Source organism: Struthio camelus, chromosome 16 (assembly GCF_040807025.1).
Source record: "Struthio camelus isolate bStrCam1 chromosome 16, bStrCam1.hap1, whole genome shotgun sequence".
Classification (NCBI taxonomy): Eukaryota; Metazoa; Chordata; class Aves; order Struthioniformes; family Struthionidae; genus Struthio; species Struthio camelus.
Genome location: NC_090957.1, coordinates 18,791,656 through 18,811,630, shown reverse-complemented (window position 1 = coordinate 18,811,630; position 19,975 = coordinate 18,791,656). Strand labels below are relative to the sequence as shown.

The following is a 19,975-nucleotide window of genomic DNA, read 5'->3' as shown; positions in this document are numbered from 1 at the left end:
GGAGCAAGAGTCAATGTCGGTGCCATCTGTGGCTTTCCACTAGCAGCAGTGAAACAGACAACCACCATAGTGTTCCAGGCTTGTGGCTAGCCACTTCAGCTCTGCCGCCACAAGTTAAACACACTGCATCCTCTGAAAGAAAACCTCAATAATTTGACACCGTTCACACTAAGAGTCTCCTTTCACCTGAACAGGGGGAAAAAAAAATTCTGGGCAAAAAATAGTCTATGAGCAACTGAGCTGACAGAGGCATCTCTGGGTGCATTCACAATGTGTTTGTACTGGATCACAACCCTAAGCCAGTTTGTCACCTCTGCATCCAAGTCCCCATCACGTAAAGTTTACATTGCTCTTAACAGTCCTGTCAGCACCTGCTGCTTCCCATTACCATCCTCTTCCTGCAGCATTCCTCCTTCAAGCCAGGAGTCCTCACAATGAAGTGCTGTAAGAGATGGGTGACCGGCAGAAGTTCTCCGGCAGTGCAACTGCAAAGGAAACGCAACCCAGAGAGCCAAGTAGTTTTGCTTTGGGTTTTTTTGGTTCTTGTTTTTTGTTTTGTTTTTTAACTGAGACAGAAAAGCCATTTTGATTCATTCTGCAGTTCAACAGAATTCACACAGCTACCCTTGCATTGACCCAAATCAATGCACGTTTTAACACTAGAAACGCTAGTGTTATTCTTTTGGTCTATTGCCTCTAAGCTCTATAATTTAATCAAAACTTAGGCAGTATCAAAATAGCGACCAATTCCTTTATCCCACTTGAAACAGTCAGCAGCAGAGTGGAACATTTTAAAATTTGGTGCTGGATACTGCTTTCAGTTTCAGAGAAAAATCCAATTCCTTAAACCGAAACCTTTTTAAACAGAGTATCATTATAAACCTATACATTCTTACTTCAAACAAACAATCAGCTTTGAATTGTTTCTTTTATGTGCTATTTTTACTTAAGCTAATATATCTCAAATATGTTTCCTATAGCTTAAAGGCTGAGCATCTAATAGGGATATAGTCCGACTCTCTCAATTTTTCTTCCAGGTAGACAAGCTTTGCGTAATGAATGAGGGTTTCCACTATGAGCCAAGGTCCAAGAGCGTTAAAAGCAGACACACCAGTCACTTGCTTTCTTTGAAAGATAACCTCAATCCTTAAGCCTGTTCAACAACAAGATCAGATCACAGAGAGAATGCACCACGTGCAGGGATGCCAATTTATATGTTCCTTATTGCCAACAGAAATGTCTGATACTAAAAAGTAGCTGCAGCCTATGTTAAAGTTAATGTCTTCCAGGATACAAGACTAGCTTCTTCATTGTTCCCGAGAGTCATTCAACATAACAGCTTTCAAAAAAAATCTAAGAGCTCTTCTGAATAAAGACAAGAGTAGAACTGAGGTAAAAGAAACTTCAACTTTAACAGGGTATGTCTGCAGCTGAGCCCATCCAGGCTTTCTTCATTGTTGAAAGAAGTATTAACATGAGAAAGTCCTTCTCCTGCCCACCTACCCCCCCCCCCTTTTCTTTGGTGGGTGGCAGGGGGAAGACAACATTACCTTATAGTCCCATGTTTGCACAGTCTGGCTACAGATTAATTTTACAGTAGAAAAATAAACTCATCTTCATTACTACCTGCTAAAGCAGAGTTCTAATGAGGAAAAACTGAAAGGTCCTTTATGGTACATTTGACTTACGTTTCACATGTATTACCTTCTTATACGTGGAGAGCACAGAAAGTTGAGCTCACACCTAGCAGTATTGCTTGAGCTGATGAGACCATCATTTTGCTTTAGCTGCGGCTCATAACAAGAAATTACTCCTTTCTGGTAACAGACAAACGTCTGTAAGTGTGTTCAAAGTTAGTTAACTGTTATGGCCTTTCAGTTTCCTCACTTTCTCACATTAGTGCTGTAATATTAAGTGCTACTTACTCTGTAACTGATGTTATATTTTCCTGTCCAGCAGGTATTACCGGATCATCTCTCAACTTATCATTTGGCAGCTGAGGTGGTAAGAATTCCATATCCTTTTTCTTTGGAACTTTATAATACTTCCAAGTAGAATCAGCTTCATCTTCCTCCAAATTCACTGCAGTACCAACATACATCGTAGGCTCTATAACTTCAGAGAACTGAGCTGGGAAAGGCTGAGACAAGCCATCAAGCCTGTCTTCCATTGTTTTTGTAGGAACCAAGGGATCTGGCGTTGGCATCTGATAGAAATGTTGACTCTGAGGAGTAGAAGGAGCTTTAGACACCCCTTCATCAACTACATCACATGGGTGAGGACTAAGTGGTGGCGGCTGAGGTGAATTTGCCATTTCAGCATTATGCATTTGGGGAGTCTTTGCTACATCATTAGTTCGGATATTTGAAAATCTCACTTGACTGTCTGGCGCAGTCATCACAAGCCTCTGACTTGCTGAATCCGCCTCCATGGCAACATCATCACTGATAGATACGCGATGATGAAAAGGAGTCAAAGGCCGTTTTTGTGGCTTATCCCCTTTGTCTTGCTTCTCATTTGTCTTGTGCTTTGGAGCTGCTTGCTGTTGCTGGCCCACAGGTGGTGCCTGCCCCTGTTGACCTGAATTTCTTGGTTTGAGATTTTTGTGCCTGCAGAATAAAAAAAGTGGGGAAAAATACTTCATATTCATCTTTCAAATATGTCTATCATAGTTTTAACATAGTAAATCATAGTTTTATCACTAGATAAGAATCAGCTTCTAAGCCGTTAAACAGCTGACCACAGAAGTCTGGAACTGATACCATATTGAAGCAATACTGCCTCTGTCTGATCATAACTTCATTTGAAAGGCTCAGGTAGCACTGGAAGATTTTAGAATATAATTTAAAACAATTGAAAAAACTGTCTCATGAGCCCAACGTGCATGCAATCCTTGTAACTCAAGGCAGTATTTCTTAACCTATCTTTAACAGAATTAGACAATCACATCAAAAAATCACACAAAAGTCGCTGCTTTGAACTTTTGCCAACACTGCTAAATCAGCAGAACTATAAGAATTAGCTACTTCTTGCATTCAAGCATCAATACTGACTGATAGTGCTGTCTGCAAGTCTTTATGGGTTAAGGAATGGAAGATTAACATCAAGATCTAGAAGTCAAGCCGCAGTCCGCATACCCACAAATTTAGCAAGCATGGAAAGAACAGGAAAAAAACTCATGTCTCAACAACTCCATTAACACAGTCAATTTTTACAGTATAAATGCAACGGAGTTTAAAAATTTCATCTTGCACTTCAAGTAAGTATAAACATTTGTGAAAAGTCAGATCAGAAACACAGTACTTTCCACGATGCATGAGAACACCAAGACGCCAACTTGCTAGATCATTTGCCGGAATAAGAGATATGAAATACCCAGAATAAAACATTGATGGTTAAGCTATACAATTGCATGAACATCTTCAATGTCTAGGTATTCTCTGTCACTCTTCAGTCAGGGAAGTTAAGCAGCATGCATCTTATATTAAAAATCAGGATTAAATAAAAATAAAAGATGAGAGAGATCCAATTCTATTTCTACTTCAAACTCTTACACAGAGGTACACGTTTTTCACTGCCTATAATTCAAAATAGAATAAGGATTTTCAAGCTCAAGCCATTTCTCTTGGGGCAACTGCATATTTTAAATATTTACCTCACACAGTTAATTGACACTTTTCTCTTAACAGCGCTACTATACATAAATTATCCTTTAACAGAACATTTAATTCCCCTCCACCTTCCAGCACTTCTCAGGCCACTAGTATCTATCAGTGTCTGAAGTTAAAGCAACCATTTCAAAGGGAGGGAAAAAAAATGTTTTTCTTCAAAAATGCTACATCCTCCAGACATTAACTTTTGAAGATTCCTATATTCAATTTGCAGGGTAATCAGCCTAACAATTTAAATCAAAGTGTTTAAATGTTTGCAACACTTCAGTCACTTAAAGATTAATACTGTAGAATAAGTACAAAAATTGGAACTTCACTAAATTAATCATGGTTCCATTTATTTTAAGCAAATGTATTAACAGTCTGTGTCATTGCTTCTAGTGATAACAATCCTTCTCAGAGTTTCAGAGCAAAAGTCATAATAAAAACTGAAGTTAAATTCAGGACCTCCCCTCCCCCCCCCCGCCATGTTTTAAGTCCCTCCCACCCAGCTCATACCCAAAGCATATAATGGCAGTTAACTCACAGTTTCATATGTGTATACCCTAGGAATGCAGTATTTCCCAAGTAGTAAAGCAGGTTTTTTTTTTCCATTGTCATCAAGACCCAATGCCACAATCATCTTACTGTTGACCAATGGCTTTTTTCCTTCACGGTTAATGCCACAGCTTACTAGAAGAGGTTCTTGATTCCTAATAAATAGACATTTCTTCCCCATTACATCCTAAGAAAGTTGCCTATCTGGTAATTTCTACTCTTAGGCAGGTGTGAGGAATTCCAGATCAAGTCTCAGAAATTGTCATTGAGCTGCTAGTAGGTCCACTCAGATGATTCACACCAATAAAGACTCTCTATTACCTTAATGGGCAAACATTTCAAAACCTACAATGACGTTTAGGACACGGGGAAACAAATTTTGATATAGCTTTCACGCAAACAACTATTGCTTAATTATTCCTAAAGCAGTCATCAGGATTCCTCTCCTGAGCACTTCAATCTCAAAGTACATTGCTGGACTGTAGGTGTGCCAAATACCGTACCTTGAACAGTTGCAATTTGTCCTCTGCGTGGCTTCAACAAAATCCCAGGATGCTACCTTGTCAGCCATCTCTTCATCACATAAGCCATTTGATGTAGCAGAATACTTCCGCCTACGATTCAATATTGGGGGAGTTATTTGGGAACACCACATGTTCTTTCCTTTTCTTATCCCCTGTCAAACCTCAGCAGCAGTTTTGTGATACAGGATTCAAAGACAGAAATAATAATCAATCCTTTACTAACACGTTTAATTGAGAAATAAAACAAACCACTAGTTACGAGCACATTAACATTAAGCTGTTTTAAAACTAAGGGCAAATCACGTTCTACTAGCAGCCATAGCACCTTTGCCAGAACCACTGTCAACAGCAAATAAACATAAGACGGTGTATTTTTCAGTTTCACAAAGCGAGTACATACTTGTTCTGTGCTCTGTTCATATTGCATTCTTGCCAAACTCTGTCCACCACTTGATTGGCTAGTTTTCTAGGTATTTTGCCACCATGATGGCTAGTACTGTCAGAGATAAATCCATCAGAAACAGAAGAAAACTTCACCCATTTCTGGGCAGATTGAGCATCAACTGAAAAGCAGTACCAGAGGAAAAAAAAAATAGTTTAGACAATGAGTTAATGCACTCAGAACCTCATTTATTCCAAAGTATACAAACAACAAAAACCAACCAAACAAAAAAACCCCAGGCTATATGTTTATATTAAGACAGGGCTAGCTACTCTTTATTTTTCCAGAAACCACACAGACCTGAAATAGAACATTGCTCATACACTAGGAAAATTTGAGCATAGCTACCTGCTAGTGAAGTTAACAGTATTTAGTAGTCCCCTGAAGCCTACTCCTTTCAGATGTTATGGAATACCAATTGCTGCCTCCAAAAACAAACAATTGTTGCCATCTCCGATTAGTGCTTTTCTGTATGCAACAGATACTGGAAAGCACAGATCCCTCTTAAAACAAAGCATACTTTCTTGACTTGAACATCACACAAAGGTTAAATGAGAATGAGGTTAAATACATGTTTCAGAATAGACCTCAAGTAATCAGTAGCAGGGGCAAAAGTTCCAAAACACTCCAAACTTCCAAAGCAGTGGTCTGTATATAAAGAGGTGTTTTGCACAGCTGCATGGTTTGATCACACTCTAGTCATTCTCCTCCTTCAGATTAGGAGACCACTGCAAACTTTCCTGTTTTACAGCTTAGAGGGGAAAAAGCAAAACAAAACCACCACGGCCAACAAACCATTGTCAAATGAGAGTACGAGAAGAACAAAAACAAACACACAAACAAACAGCAAAACCTTGTCTGCACAAGACTTGTATATAAAGCCATCTAAAGACACCAGGGAGCCCTACCCACTTGGAGTTAAAACAGCTTTCAGTGATCACTGCTTATGGTTCAGAGGACATACAGCCCCCTTAGAAACTTAACTACAGAGACACTTCCTAGGACTGTGAAAAGGCCAAAAACACCACCTTGCTTAATACCAGTAGAGATGCACAACGAAGTTTAAAAAAGCTACTCCGAAATACACACAACCAACAAGCTAGACCACAGAAATGTAAAAGGACTAGACAACAGCATCAAGTACAAAAGCAGTCCACATTTTACTAACTTACAAACATTTTCATGCCTTTTACTGCAACAGATACACGACTAAAGAAAAGTGGTTTTGGTAACAAGTCAGTTGTATAGAGAAGATCCAAATCCTTCCCAAACACTGACAGATTTAAAAGGAGAAACCCTCACAATGATTTCCCATATAAAAAAAGGTAATTGTATTATACCTGTTTGAACTTCCTCTGGGGATGTTGGTGGAGTCAGAGTTACTGAAGACATGGCAGGATCTCTTGTGGAAGCAGGCACTTGGTGGACACCCAAGCAAGTAGTTGAACAGTGAGACGCCCCAACAGTGCTAGGAGCCGGGATGTCTGTCTGAGGAACTAAAACGAAGCATGCTGGGTACACCATTCGCACACCAGCTGGAGAAGGGAAAAAAAAAAAAAAAAAAAAAGAGCAAGTTGATTGTACCTTCAGGTTCATCCTCAAGCACTGGATAAAGGCTGACTTGGAAGTTTTATAAGTCTGCAAGAAATTCTATAAACTTCCACATGAACACAAAAGTATGAGAGAACTAAGTCACACTGTAATATTGTAGCTCTTTTTGTTGTATTGCAACCAAGAAACCTATCTGAATAGGACAATCAGTTTGTGAGATTTAATCCTTGCCTTACAAGGAGGCCTACAACATCCTTACAGGAGTTCTGACACTTATGCAGGCACTGTGCCAAAAAGCTGCTCTCTGCAACATTACTACAGGCTACTCTTGACAAAAAACCCTTAGATCTAGAAAAGTCAACAAAAGGATAATTTTACCAGTCACTCATTATAAGTTTGCCTACCCTTTCCATCTACTAAAGCATTGTCCTTGGACAAAAAGGCTCCTATGTCACCCTCATCATTAATTTATGATTTGCTTTGTTCAGAAGATTTGGAAGGAAGAATAAAAAACACATTGTATAAACAGGCAGAGACAGCCCTGGTATCTACATGCTACTACTTGCTTCTATCATTTTATTTTGTAAAGAAGATTGAGGACATATTTTCAGTATCGCGTAAAACTGACAATGTTTCCATCCCCACCATCATCAGGGTCTCTAGGCATCAGTGCGATACCACCTTGTATCACTTATTACAGAGAAATGATTACATTTAGTTACCAAATCAAAGGTCAGTACCCAACAGCAGAGGAACAGACTACTGTGTCCCAGGGGCTTAGAATTTAGGAAATAGCAGCAGATAAATGCAGTGCCTCAGTACTTTAAGTTCTCCAGGACTGTGGTTTTGAACAAATCCCTGAAAGGCACATCTGTTCTGTTTGAATTTGCACAGAAACTGAAATAGTACAACAGGCTTTTGATGCATCTCAGATGTGAGTGATAGCGATGTAGGTTTTTGTTTTTTGTTTTTCCTTTTTAATGATAGTCTTACTTCTCAGAGCCCATAAAGGGAAAAAAAAAAGAAAAAAAAAATCCTATTCCTAATAGGTCTGCAAAACCCACTTTCAGCAGCCACTAATTTTAGATGGGCTTGAGCTATAAACAGAGCAACAAGAGACCAGCAGCACTTGCAAAAAGTTGTAAAATAAAATAGGTTCACTATAGTATTCAAAATTTTGAAGACCTAACCAACTTTAAGTAAAAGGTAATCAGACCACCCACCAACAAGGACTTCCACAGCAGCTAGAGAATCGTCTTCCCAATCCATTTCTTCTTGTTTCTCCTCAGATCCCTCCTTCAAGTTAGATGTGACAGGATAGAATTGTTTCCATTCACCAATAAGCTTTTTTGTTGATGAATCAGAAAGCTTGAATGACTGCCCTGTAAGCGTGCCATTTAATCCAAAGGGGCTTAGAATAACTAAAAGGACAAATACAAACATGTTAGAGACTACATTTAACCAAACTTTACTCTTCCCTACTGAAAAAGCATTACTGTTACCTCAGCCACTCTCTAGACCAAATAAACTACTTACCACTGGTAAGTTAAAATGCACCTTGATCACGTTTTACTACGCCGAACCTTAAGTTGTTGATAGTAGGTATGTATCGTTAAACATATATGTATATGCACTGCAAGAGCCAAGGTACCACAATAATGATTACAAATGAATCTATTTAAACAAGCAATGAGCAAATTTTCATCCTGGCTACCAATGAATCTGTAACATACAGGTGGGTGGGATAAAGAAACACAATTTCAAATTCTGACTGAGTTAAGGTGTTTCTCCATCCTTTCATTCTGCTTGGTACAGTTACAATAAGGCTATGTATATACCAGGAAGTAATGTTTCTTGTTTAGTATTGTCCATATTAGGGAAGCTACTGTTAAACTGCATTCAAATAAAGTAAATCTGAACATTGCTCATTAATAAACAAGGGCAGCATGTGATCATGCAGGAGAACTGATTTCTATAGCCAACGCAGGTGTGTCTAAGTCTAACCAGATTCAGGCCCCATCGTTCCTTTGTCTTCAAGAGGATAGCCTGCATCTGCTGGTGGAACCAAAGGAATTTACAGGCAAGGAATGGCCAAATAAAAGAGGAGGGGGGAGTGAACAGGTTAAGAAATTTGTTTCTAACTTGACATACTAAAAGAGCAGTCAGGGAAAGTATGTGGGGGTTAAAAAGGACATTGAAAAATAGTTTACTTTTTCAATGCTTAAGTCACCAGTTGGGCAGTACTTGGAAATTAAGTTTATTCTGTCAAGAAGAAATTTGGCTATATGCCAGCAGAGTAACATGGAAATCATCCACCTGCAAGAGATCTGAGACACACCAACTGTTTTTTGGCTGGCTTTGTCAATACAGTGGACATTTGGATAGAACAGTTAACCAACACAGAAGAGAATATCTCTACTCTCCACTTCCAGTTTTTGCTCTAGGCCATCATTCTGATATAGGACTGATTCATTTTAATACTTCTAACTGACTGGCAAAACCTACCTTGAAAAGGGCTGTTGGACTGCTGGGCAAGAGTGAGGTGTTCTTCACTGAGCAGGTACACAGGTTGATGCTGACTGATTTCCACACTGGTGCAAACATTGCTATCTCCATGTAAGAAAAAGGTGAATGAACAGGACAGGTGCTCACTAGGGAATGAAGAGGGGAAGGGGAAGAGAGAGGAGAGGGAAGGTTGAAAAAAAAGGGTATCACTTAAAAATTGAAACATTTATGATAACCTCACTCATTTGAAGGCATTTCCTTCCAAAACATTAATTAATGAGTACTCAAAAAAGCCCCTTCCACCTAAATAACAAGCACCTACTAAACACATGTCCCCTTAGAACATCTACAAAATATTCCAGCATTAGAGTCAAGGACATAAAAATCAATCGGGTAGAAAACAAGAGACACTAAATGTTCAGTCTCTTTAGATTAAGATTTTATGTTTTGATGTCTAGAGGAAATTTAAAATCCAATTTTTCGCAAGTCAATTTAAAAAAAGCAAACTATAACTTAACATTTTTATACTTTTTTTTTTTTTAAACCTAGAAAGGTATTTCTGAACATTCATTAATTTTTAACAAGTTCTTATCCAGGTTCTCCTGTCACAGATCCACTAAGCAAATTTATGTTTTAAGATTTATATCAAATATTTGCAAACAAGAAGCTCATTTAAAAGTGGGAAGAGGAAAGCAAACAACTTTGGGGAGTTTTCTTGTTCATTTAGGGAAGAGTTTTTTTTGTTTTTTTTTTTAAATTGAATCTCATCTTCATGCTCCTGAAGCAATTCAAGTAACTAAAGATAGACTTCCATACCTACACACAAAAGGAAAGATTAAAAGAAAAACACTTATTTAGCAGTGACTTAAGTTAAAGCAAATAGCTGTTTAATATCAGATGCTTCACTGATAGCTTCTGTTGTCAGTCAAGCCAGTGATAAGCTTTAAAAAAGTCCTGTACAGCAAAACCAGACAAACATTTATGCATCTCCTATCTAATTCTGAATTAAAGAAAGCGTGTTTATAATGTGCTGAGCATAGTTAGTAATTAGTTATCAACTCAGTGAAAGCTTTCACCTCCTGAGATCAAGCTTCAGACACTTCCCAGTTTTTAACCGCCCTGTCTGTTGTTTTGTTATGAAAATATAGATAAACATCTGCAAGTACAACTGTCAAAAGAGTCAGTGATATATCCAAATCATTTGGGTGTTTTATGTGAAATATATTTGACTAATTCTAAATAAAGGACAGGAAGAGAACGGGAAGTCAAGGAAAACAGAAAACTTAAGACCCCTGCCAAACCACATGAACACTAAGTCTTCATACCCACTTCCATCCAAGTAAGTTACCTCTGATTTTATTTATTCAAAGGAAGTCGTACAGGCACAGCAATTTTGAGTTATATTAGCTTCAAATTACCTCAACTGTCTGCCAGACCAGAAGACTCCCACAGGAAAAGGACAGATGTTTAAGAGGAAGATGATGTTATTTACAAGGGACATTAAATTAGGTCCACCAAAGCATTTGAGCAATAAAAGAATGAAAGTCAAGGAGAACCTTAAGAAGTACTTAATAGACTACTGGATAGAAAATAACTCCGTTTCCTAAGGAGGACAGTATGAAGTACCTGCTCAGTCTCATTAAAACAAAAGAAAAAAGGCAGGGGAAAACAAACCAACTGAAATGCGACAAAAGAGCAGATATTAGTGCATTTTTGCAAGGTGAAATGGAAAAGTCCCTCCAGGAACTACAGACATCCTAAAAAGACTATAGGAAGGCAACACCACTGTTCCTCCAAAAAAGGAAAATTAGATCCCATCAACTAAAAAGCCCAGGATTGAGGACATGCTCTCTGACCTTGTGAAATGCTTCAATCTATTAAGACTACAGTGCGAGAACACAAAGCAAATTTTGCATTCCTGAAAAGGATAGGAACAGGGGTCTAGGCCACTGAAGCACGACAAACTAAGCATCTAGACAACCCTAGTAACCCTACTAAACTCCCACAGGTACAGTTACTGGATACGGTTTTAGTGGCTCTTTCCAGATGTCTCCTCCACTGGGAGGTAGATAGGAGGACAGTAAATTCTAGGGATGGGGGCAGTTTCCAGAATTCTGGAAGAATTCTCACATCTGGAGTTTTCTAGGTCTCAACTCACCACAAAGACAACCACCAGGGTGGTCATCACAGTGAGAAGAAGGAAGGTTACAGTGTCAAATGTATGGCTTCAAGTACCAACGGATTTGGATTAGGTAACTAAAACACTTCAAGGAAGACAGAACCCACAAACTGTTCAGGGAAAAACAAGAAGCACAACACAACATTTTTTATTATAATAACCTAAAGCAGGCCATGAAGTGAAATGGATGAGGAACTGCTCTAAGTGGCTAGCCCTGACTGACTGGACCACGAGCATTTTCAAGGTGCATCAGGTCTGCGGTGGCACGTCAACCAGCTGTTCAGCGTTTTCTTAGGAACGTGAAAGTCAGCATCCAGATATACAAGTGGATTATCACTCTTCCCTGATAACTACTTAGCACAATTGCTTCTGTAATCCAGCTCCTGACAGTATATTCCCTGCAGATGAAATATCATTCTGGTCCGGAGTCCCAATAAAGTTAGCTTCCAAAATCCAACGATGATTGAGCTAAGCATCTTGTTGTTGACTCGAAGTTCGAGTGAAGCCAGGAGTCACACGCTTAGCGAATACCACTAAGTTCCAGTATGGAAACCTGACATATTGAACTGTTAAAGTGAAAGAGTGGATAGCGTTGCTTTTTCGGAGTGACAGGCAGCAATTTAGAAGCTTAGTACAGATGAGGCAAATTTTTAAAGTAAAAGCATAAATTCTTTAAACACACTGTAAATGTGATTTAGCTATGTCTCTTGTGAACACAAGATTACTACACAGATGAAGGACAGCCATTTGTAGTATAATCAGGAAGAATTCAGATAAACCAAGACAAAGGAAAGCATCAGCAGGATAACAGAAACATTTCAATCGGTTACAGTGCAAAACCAGCCCTAAGTAGTAGCAAGAAAAATTCAAGGTCATCATGCAAAAGCCAAAATAATAAATAAATAAGAGACAGAAAAGAGCTCATCTCCCCCACTCAGCAGGGGGGAAGTTTCAATAAATAAATAATAAAAAGTAAGAGAGTAGCCATTGTTGCCACTGACATCATTCAAATAGCTTTGGCATGAAAGCTGCAAGCAGTTCCACTATGAAACAATTCATTCTAGCAAACCTAAACACTATAAATTTTTCACTAATTCTAAGTTTATTTAAGTGTTAAACAGCAAAAGCATACACACCACCTTGGATTTTTCTTTCAGTATTTTCAGAGGTGCAGCGAGGATATTTCATAAAGAACACAGTAATATTTTGTTTCATATTAGAAATACACAGTAATATACTGTTGTCCTACCAGAAAGAGATTTCTGCAGGGTACACAGACACAGTATCTCCTGAACACATGATAACCTTCTTTAAACTAAAAAAGTTAACATGAAAGGCAAAACTAGTACTTGATGAGGTCAAACATAGCATTAGGTTTCTTGTAGCTAATTATGCTCAGAAGCCATTTCTTCACATTCAGTGTCATCACTGTGAGATCACAAAACTTCAAGAAATATATTAATGCATATGAAATAATTATTAGTTGCATTTTTTGTGGTTATCAAAGAGAAATCAAAACATACTGAAATTCTTGGCAGGGGAGTAGAGAAAAGGAAGATGGAATCAGTGCAATGTTACTAGATGCCCCTGTATGCACCGTTTTGCAGACTAAGCAATAAATACATAGGCTTCTTATTGTTTATTTTTTAAGTTAGTACATTTGTACATTCTCTATTTCCTTAGTTTCCAGACCTCCACTGCTGGTACGGGATAGCAGTGTCACCCTCTCAACCTCAACTCAGGAAGAATCTTTTCAAACCTTACTGGTATATATTTCAAAAAAACCAAACAAACCAAAAAAAAAAAAACCAACCCACAGCAACCACTACCACCCCACATACCATTTCTAACTTTTTATTTCCTGTCCTATGACTCTCATCACAGCCAACAATCCCAATCAAGCTAAAAAGGAGAGGAGCTCCTTCAGAATTTAATAAGACTGCCTAACTGGTCAAAAAGCATTTCACTTGGGGATAAACAGGCAAATTGCCTCTGCAATTCACTCTGTTAGTGCAAGAGGACACACAAATAGAGAGAAAACTGGTGGTCTTCTGCCTACTAACACAGAGTTCATCCCATGTTTTTATTTGCAGACATTTTTCCTAAGTAGCTCAGAAGGCCACTAGATAATCTGTGAAGAGCATCTAATGACCACAATATATAAAATACCCATACAACAGCGCTCAGAAGTTTAGTCCTGCATGCAAACAAAATTATGGAAGGCCTTGAGGAGCAGATGCACCAAAAAATAAAAAGCCTGCATTAAAGCTCCTATTTAATCACTACTTTTTTTTGGTACTTTTACAGTACAATCAGGTATTGCTGCATGTGCATATGTAGTAAGAGCAGAGAACAGAATTTTAACAGAAAATTCAGAAAACAAAACACTGTTCCTCCCAAATGTCTCATTTTCTCCTACCCTTGAATAGGAAGCTATTCCATTTCTATTTCTAATTGAGTTAGTTTCACTAAAGTCCTAATCAGAACTCTAATATTAATAATCCCTTCTCCAATACTGTTAAGAGCTCTCTGAACACAGATGTTCAGAAATTTGTCAAAATGAGCATTCTTTATGAATTATTCAATCTGCACACACCACAGCTCACTCTTAGGAAGAGTTCCACTACTGAAAGCAACTTATTTTTATTTAAAATGTTTAAGAAATTCTTCAGAAATAACCGTTTCAAGTATCCCTCAGTCCTCCCTATATTCCATTAGGATACATTTGTATGAACTAGATTTTTGATTCCCTCAAATTTCATCTGCTCCCTCAATGGACTCATACAAAACAATGACATGTTTTAGTTCAGAGACAAAAAGATTATGATTCCATGTGAGAAGAAACAAATTGACATAGTGAATGCAATTTCTACTCTCGCCTTTGTAAGAGAAACTGAAGGGAATGAGGGGAAAGCACACTAAAGTTTACATATACAAGAAATTTCTACATCTCCGTTAGCAAATCTGAAAATACCTCCTCGATAAAAAGGCGGTGAGGCTCACGTTTTTTTCCTCCACATTAGAATTTACATGCAGCTAATGTTTGTGAAACATTTTGAAGAGAAAGCTCCATCAGACCCTCACTAATCCACACTTCCCTAGACTGAATACTTCAAGTCTGCTCCACACTACTACGGCTGACAGGCAAGGAGACTGCAACATCAGAAGTAACAAGGAAGTCTCCAATTACAGTAACACCTGAGAGCACATTTAATAGTAATTTGACAACGCATCCAAATTTTGCAATTAAAATAGATGGGCTTGTCTTCCTTTGTTTTCATAATTATGATCACATTTTTTTCCTATATTGTCTTTGCAAGCCACTTTTGCATTGAACCAAAAATGGCCAGTCAAGTCAGAGAACTGCAAATCCTACCAAAATAAGTTTACTGTATTCTCATTAACTACATACACTATTCCCATTTATTAGATGAGGAAAACTGACATTGCAAAATTACCTTTCCCAGACCCAGTGACTGTCAAAACTAAGATTCAACCTGTTCAGCACTGCAGAACACCTTGTTTAGGAACACAAACACATCAGCTAGAGTTTTAAATCATTCATTAATATACTACTTTATTTCAGAGTGTTACAAAGTGTCTGCCAAAAACTGGGACACGCTGGCCAACGCCAGACCACTTTGGAGTATTTTGACCAAGAATCAGTATATCGTGACAGCCATCATAAGCAGCAACGGACCCGGCAGTTCCAAACTGATGCATCATAGTTGCCTAAACAGAAGCATCTCCAAATAGCTATTCCTCACTACAAAATTTAGCCAGATTATCTCAGTACGCCATTTAAAAAAAAAAAAAAAAAAGGATAAAAGAGCTTTATTTTAAAAGGTGACATTTGCTTTCTACAGTTAATTCATGGGTTGGAGAACACATTCTTACAATGAAATAAGTTCTTTTGGAAAGAATAAATTTAAATAGAAAAATCACAGTTAAGACGATACACACCCCATGAAGCCCTAAAGAAACTTCATATTCAGCCTTTTTTTTTTTTCCTCCTTTAGCAAGGCTTAAGGGACAACACTAGCAACCAGTACAGGATAGAAAACAGAAGTGTCAAATAATCCAAGTCTAGAGGAATTATATACCTTATCATACACTCAACATCGCTACATAGTCCTCTACCCTACAGTGTTGCACTATACACTTTGTTCTTTGTTAAGCAACCCTCTAGGCTTCTCATCATGGAGAAAGAGTAAGCTGCCAAGTCACTTGAGGCTTTTTAAATTCACAGAAGAAAAGCACAAGCAACTCCCTCAAAACAATCTATCTACCACCTTTTCTTTGTAAGTGCTTGTTCAGAACGGTTTGTTGTGTCTACATATATCATCCAGGAACAGTCTTAACATTGTAGAGCACTAGTGAAGAGAAGCTTTCTCTGCAGCCACCTTCATTCCTATAATGCTTCAAAGCAAATCTTATTTTGATAGGGCATTTTCCATTCTGTTCACCGTAACATAATCCTGAATTGAGAAAATTCATAATCTTAATTCAGGCTAGAAATAAGCAGGAAATGAAATATTTTAGTGCCTATAAGTAAAATATGAAAATAAGAGTGTTATATTAATGCAGCGTCAAAAAAATTGCCAGGAAACACCTTTTTTTTTTTTTTTTTTGATTTAAGAAATGAGAGATCAAACAAACAAATAAATAAGAGCCAAGGGTGGTGCACAAATTGTTTCAATTATGAAATACTGTGGGTTTTAGGGGTGGAGGAGTTCATTTTTTTTGTTTTGTTTCTAGTGCTAGGGGAAAGACAGGATGGGAGAAATTAGTGTTCTCTTTCTAGAGAACTAGCTACTAACACACACGTTCACTACATTCAGCACAACTTTCTATATGATAAGAGATGGAATCATCATTAATCAATTCACAAACATGCTTTTCTTGCCCTTGGCTACAAGTTTCCCTGTAACATCAGGGTTTGTATCAGCCCCTATCACAAGGTCTGCACTTCCTATCAGGCACAATGGCACTAATATCCTTTACGTGAAAACTCAAAGAAATCTGCGCGCATCTGTATCTGTATTTTCTAATAAGTTACATACGCTGCCTTTTAACACGAAATAACAACATCTCAAAATGGAAATGCTTCTCTCACTACTGACAATGAGATGGAACAGCAGACATTTTTCTAAGCATCTCTTTCAGTAACTCCCTATAGTCATGAAGGTAAATACAGCAGAAAGCTGATTTTGATGATAATACAAAGCAAAAAACATAGCTAATAGCAAAGCAGAAAAATCTTCCAGTTCAAAGCACATCATTAATGACTACTGTCAAGGGCTCTCCAAATATTTTTCACATAGCTAAAGATTTGTTTTGTTTTTAGCTACACTTGTAAGTTAAAATATTTGTTTATTCCATAACTAAGTTGTGTACACTAAATCAAACACAGATTTAATAAGTGACCTTTTCTCCAGAATTTAGTAAGTCATATTCACCTCAAAGGCTTCCAAGAAAAAAAGTTTGAAACAAATTAAGGATTTTATTTTTGCATCCTACTGACCAAAAATATAACATGACTTTTTACCTAGAAGCAGAGTTTTTTTTTTTTTAAATGCACTGCAACTAGAATTTTATACAGATTTATATAACACACATATATACACATGTCTCTAGACCCAGCAATCATAAGCAATACTACAAAAAGAGTTGGCTCTTGTTCCTGCATTTCAGAACCTAAAACAAGACTAAGAGTTGATGTCTTATATTTTAGCAACCTTTAATTATTCAGGTTGCAAATCTCAATTATCTGAACTTGAGCTTTCACATTGGAATATCCCTGTGCTATAACCCAGCATATATTTGGAAAATAATAACAGCTAGACATTAGTCCATTTGAACAGTAATGTCCGCTTTCAAGTTATTGTTCTGTCTCATTCTTGAAACAATTATAAAAACTGTTAAACCAGATATTTTCCAAGCTCAAAATTAAAATGCATTGTAAATTTTTCATTTAACAAAATCTGAAGTGTCTATATGCTTTTGCATTATCTTATTGCTCAGTGAACAAACAGAGCATAGATTCATTGTTGAAAGCTAAAAACCCAGAGCTATGTCATTTTTTCATTTTTTCCCCAATGAACCAACTACCAGTGTAACTTATGCTAAATAAGAGAAAACTGCTTTGTGATGTAAAGTGCTAAATTTGTCTGCTAGTAGTCTCTGTAGCAACCCAATATTCCAAAGAGACAATCATGTGATCAATGCTCTCAGCTCCTGCTGTTTATCCTGCACTGTCCTACTTACAGCAGCTCTCAATTCCAGCTGTCTACAGTAAAAGGAAAAACATCACCTGCTCTCCTGCCAGTACATGATGCCAGAACAGCCTCATTAGAGCTGTTGTAAAAAAATGTTGACATTGTTTGATTTAAAGATTAATAGAGGAGGGAATTTACACAGCTAGAAGAGTAGAGTAGACTTAATAGATTACAGAAAATATCCCAACTGTATCAAGGAAGAGCCGTTTAGTTTCAGCACTTACGGTTTCAAATTCATTATATAAAAATAAAGGCAAAACCTGTAGCTACATGTTGTTCTGATTTAGTTAACTCTCTTAAGGTTGAAGAATTTTGAGTCTTAAGACCTAGAAATCTCCTCATTCTGCTCCTTGAGACCATTAGGGCATGCTTCCGGAGGAAGCAAGGAACACATTCTATTCTATCAAAAGACAACTGAATGGCAAATAGCAAAAAGGCAGACAAACATAGACAAACATAAAGCAGGAACGTGGACTCGAGACCCAAAGTTTAATATTCCCTTCATTTTACGGGCGGTCCTTCAGAATAACTGCTATTACATTAGGAATATAAACATTTCTGAAGTAGACAGTAAGACAATTTCCATGTCCCAGGTAGGGAGTGGGAAATCACATACACACCAAAGCCACGGCCATTCAAAGTTGCAAACGCGTCAACAGGCTTACACCAAAGCTCAGGAATTGAGTCCATCCTTTACCTCTTCCTCTTGGCAAGATGAGGTAAATAAAAAAAGTTATATTCAGAATTATGATAAGCACACCTTCAAATCAAGATAGTTCATCTGCAAAGGCTTACCAAAAAAGTAAAGTTGTATCTAGAATATTTTTTCAGTAGTCATATACTTATTACTTACATTAGCTAGATAAAATAGCATTTCTATGGAAAAATAAAACAGAGCCGGGCTTGTATATATATAATCCTGCATCCAGACTAAGGTTAAACTGCACTACCTGTGAAACTTGTGCAGCAAGTTTTAGTTTGTAAAGTATGATAAGCTTATCACTTACGATTTTCCAAGTTTTTTTTTTTTTTTGAATGAACATGCCAGACACCAGTTCTGTTTTGCCACCCTGTGCAACTGGTTACATTGCTTCTATATTTGCTTGTAAATAGGAAATATAGTAGCTTTTAGTATGCTGGGTTTCCAGTTGTCTATTAGATCATCCCACTAAGTCAGAATTACTCAATTATTTGCTTACTAGTCTTTCAGTTGCATTAAGTTTAAAAAAAAGTACTTATTACCAAAATTTCAGCAGATGTGCTCTATGTAAGCACTTTATGCTTTTATTTTCAGTAAAAGTAGATTTGATCTTCAGTGAGGAATCATATCTAAAATAATGTTTAACAAGTTTCCTAGTCATATTTATTCCAGGCAAGAGGAAAAGCCTCATCCAAAGGCTGTTACTTGAGCAGTCTAACCAGAAAAGGGAGACAGACAGATGGATGCAGCAGTTCAATCGTCATCTCTTATGTTTAAAGCTTGGATTTATGAATTAAAGCGTTCACAACCATACTTGTGAACGTGACATCAACAACAGGATAGAGTGGAAAGGAGAAAAGAGAAAAACATTCCTATTTGTTAAATTCTGTAATTCAATATGCAGTCATTTAAACCATATTACTGAGATTCTGCAATCTACCTTGCTTTGAGTGAGTGAAGAGAGTTACGTGACAAACACTGAAGCAATGATTTGTTTCATTACAACTAAGGCCATTAGCAAAACATTCTCTTTAGTCTTTCATTCTTCTGTTGTTCTCCCTGCTGACCCCATCACCCATTCCAGAGAACTCTGGAAATCACCCACTTACAAATTAACAAAAGAAACTTTAAGCTGTTTGCTACTCCATTCCTTCCTTACTATCTTTAAAAAGAAGTGGGCCTAGCATACTCCAATACGTCAGACAGAGTTTCCTCAGGCATGGTAATCATGACTTGTTCTAACAGATCAAATTTCACCAAATACAACTGCCTCGCTTTTCTCAATGCTGGTTTTAGACTGGGGGGGAAGAACAGGTCAGGGTTACCTTGCAGCCTTGTCAACATACAGTGTGCATGACTGCAAAACATAAGCATTTGAGATTTTCACTTTTTCTGTATTTTTTAAAAATAGATTAAATAATGTTATTTTCATTGATTTGTTTGTTTTAAGGCTCACACCATAAATATTATTAAATAGCAAACACCTAAAACCACATAATTCCTACTTCCTTGCTCATTTATTCACATGTCACAGTGGCACCAATTTACAAACATTAAGGACTGTACTCTTAAAAAAGAAAACATGCTA

The 19,975-nt window shown here is 37.4% G+C and overlaps 1 protein-coding gene across 1 annotated transcript in view; it reads right to left on the bottom strand.

The window, feature by feature from the left end:
- The window catches only part of MED13 (mediator complex subunit 13), a 58,546-nt gene that overhangs the window by 22,046 nt on the left and 16,525 nt on the right, over nucleotides 1-19,975 (bottom strand). The window contains exons 4-9 of the mRNA XM_068910175.1: nucleotides 9,231-9,376; nucleotides 7,949-8,146; nucleotides 6,515-6,709; nucleotides 5,133-5,295; nucleotides 4,712-4,822; nucleotides 1,926-2,609 (exon numbers count right to left, since the gene is read on the bottom strand). Of these exons, the coding sequence (XP_068766276.1) occupies nucleotides 1,926-2,609; nucleotides 4,712-4,822; nucleotides 5,133-5,295; nucleotides 6,515-6,709; nucleotides 7,949-8,146; nucleotides 9,231-9,376 (1,497 nt within the window). The remainder of the gene's footprint in view (nucleotides 1-1,925; nucleotides 2,610-4,711; nucleotides 4,823-5,132; nucleotides 5,296-6,514; nucleotides 6,710-7,948; nucleotides 8,147-9,230; nucleotides 9,377-19,975) is intronic.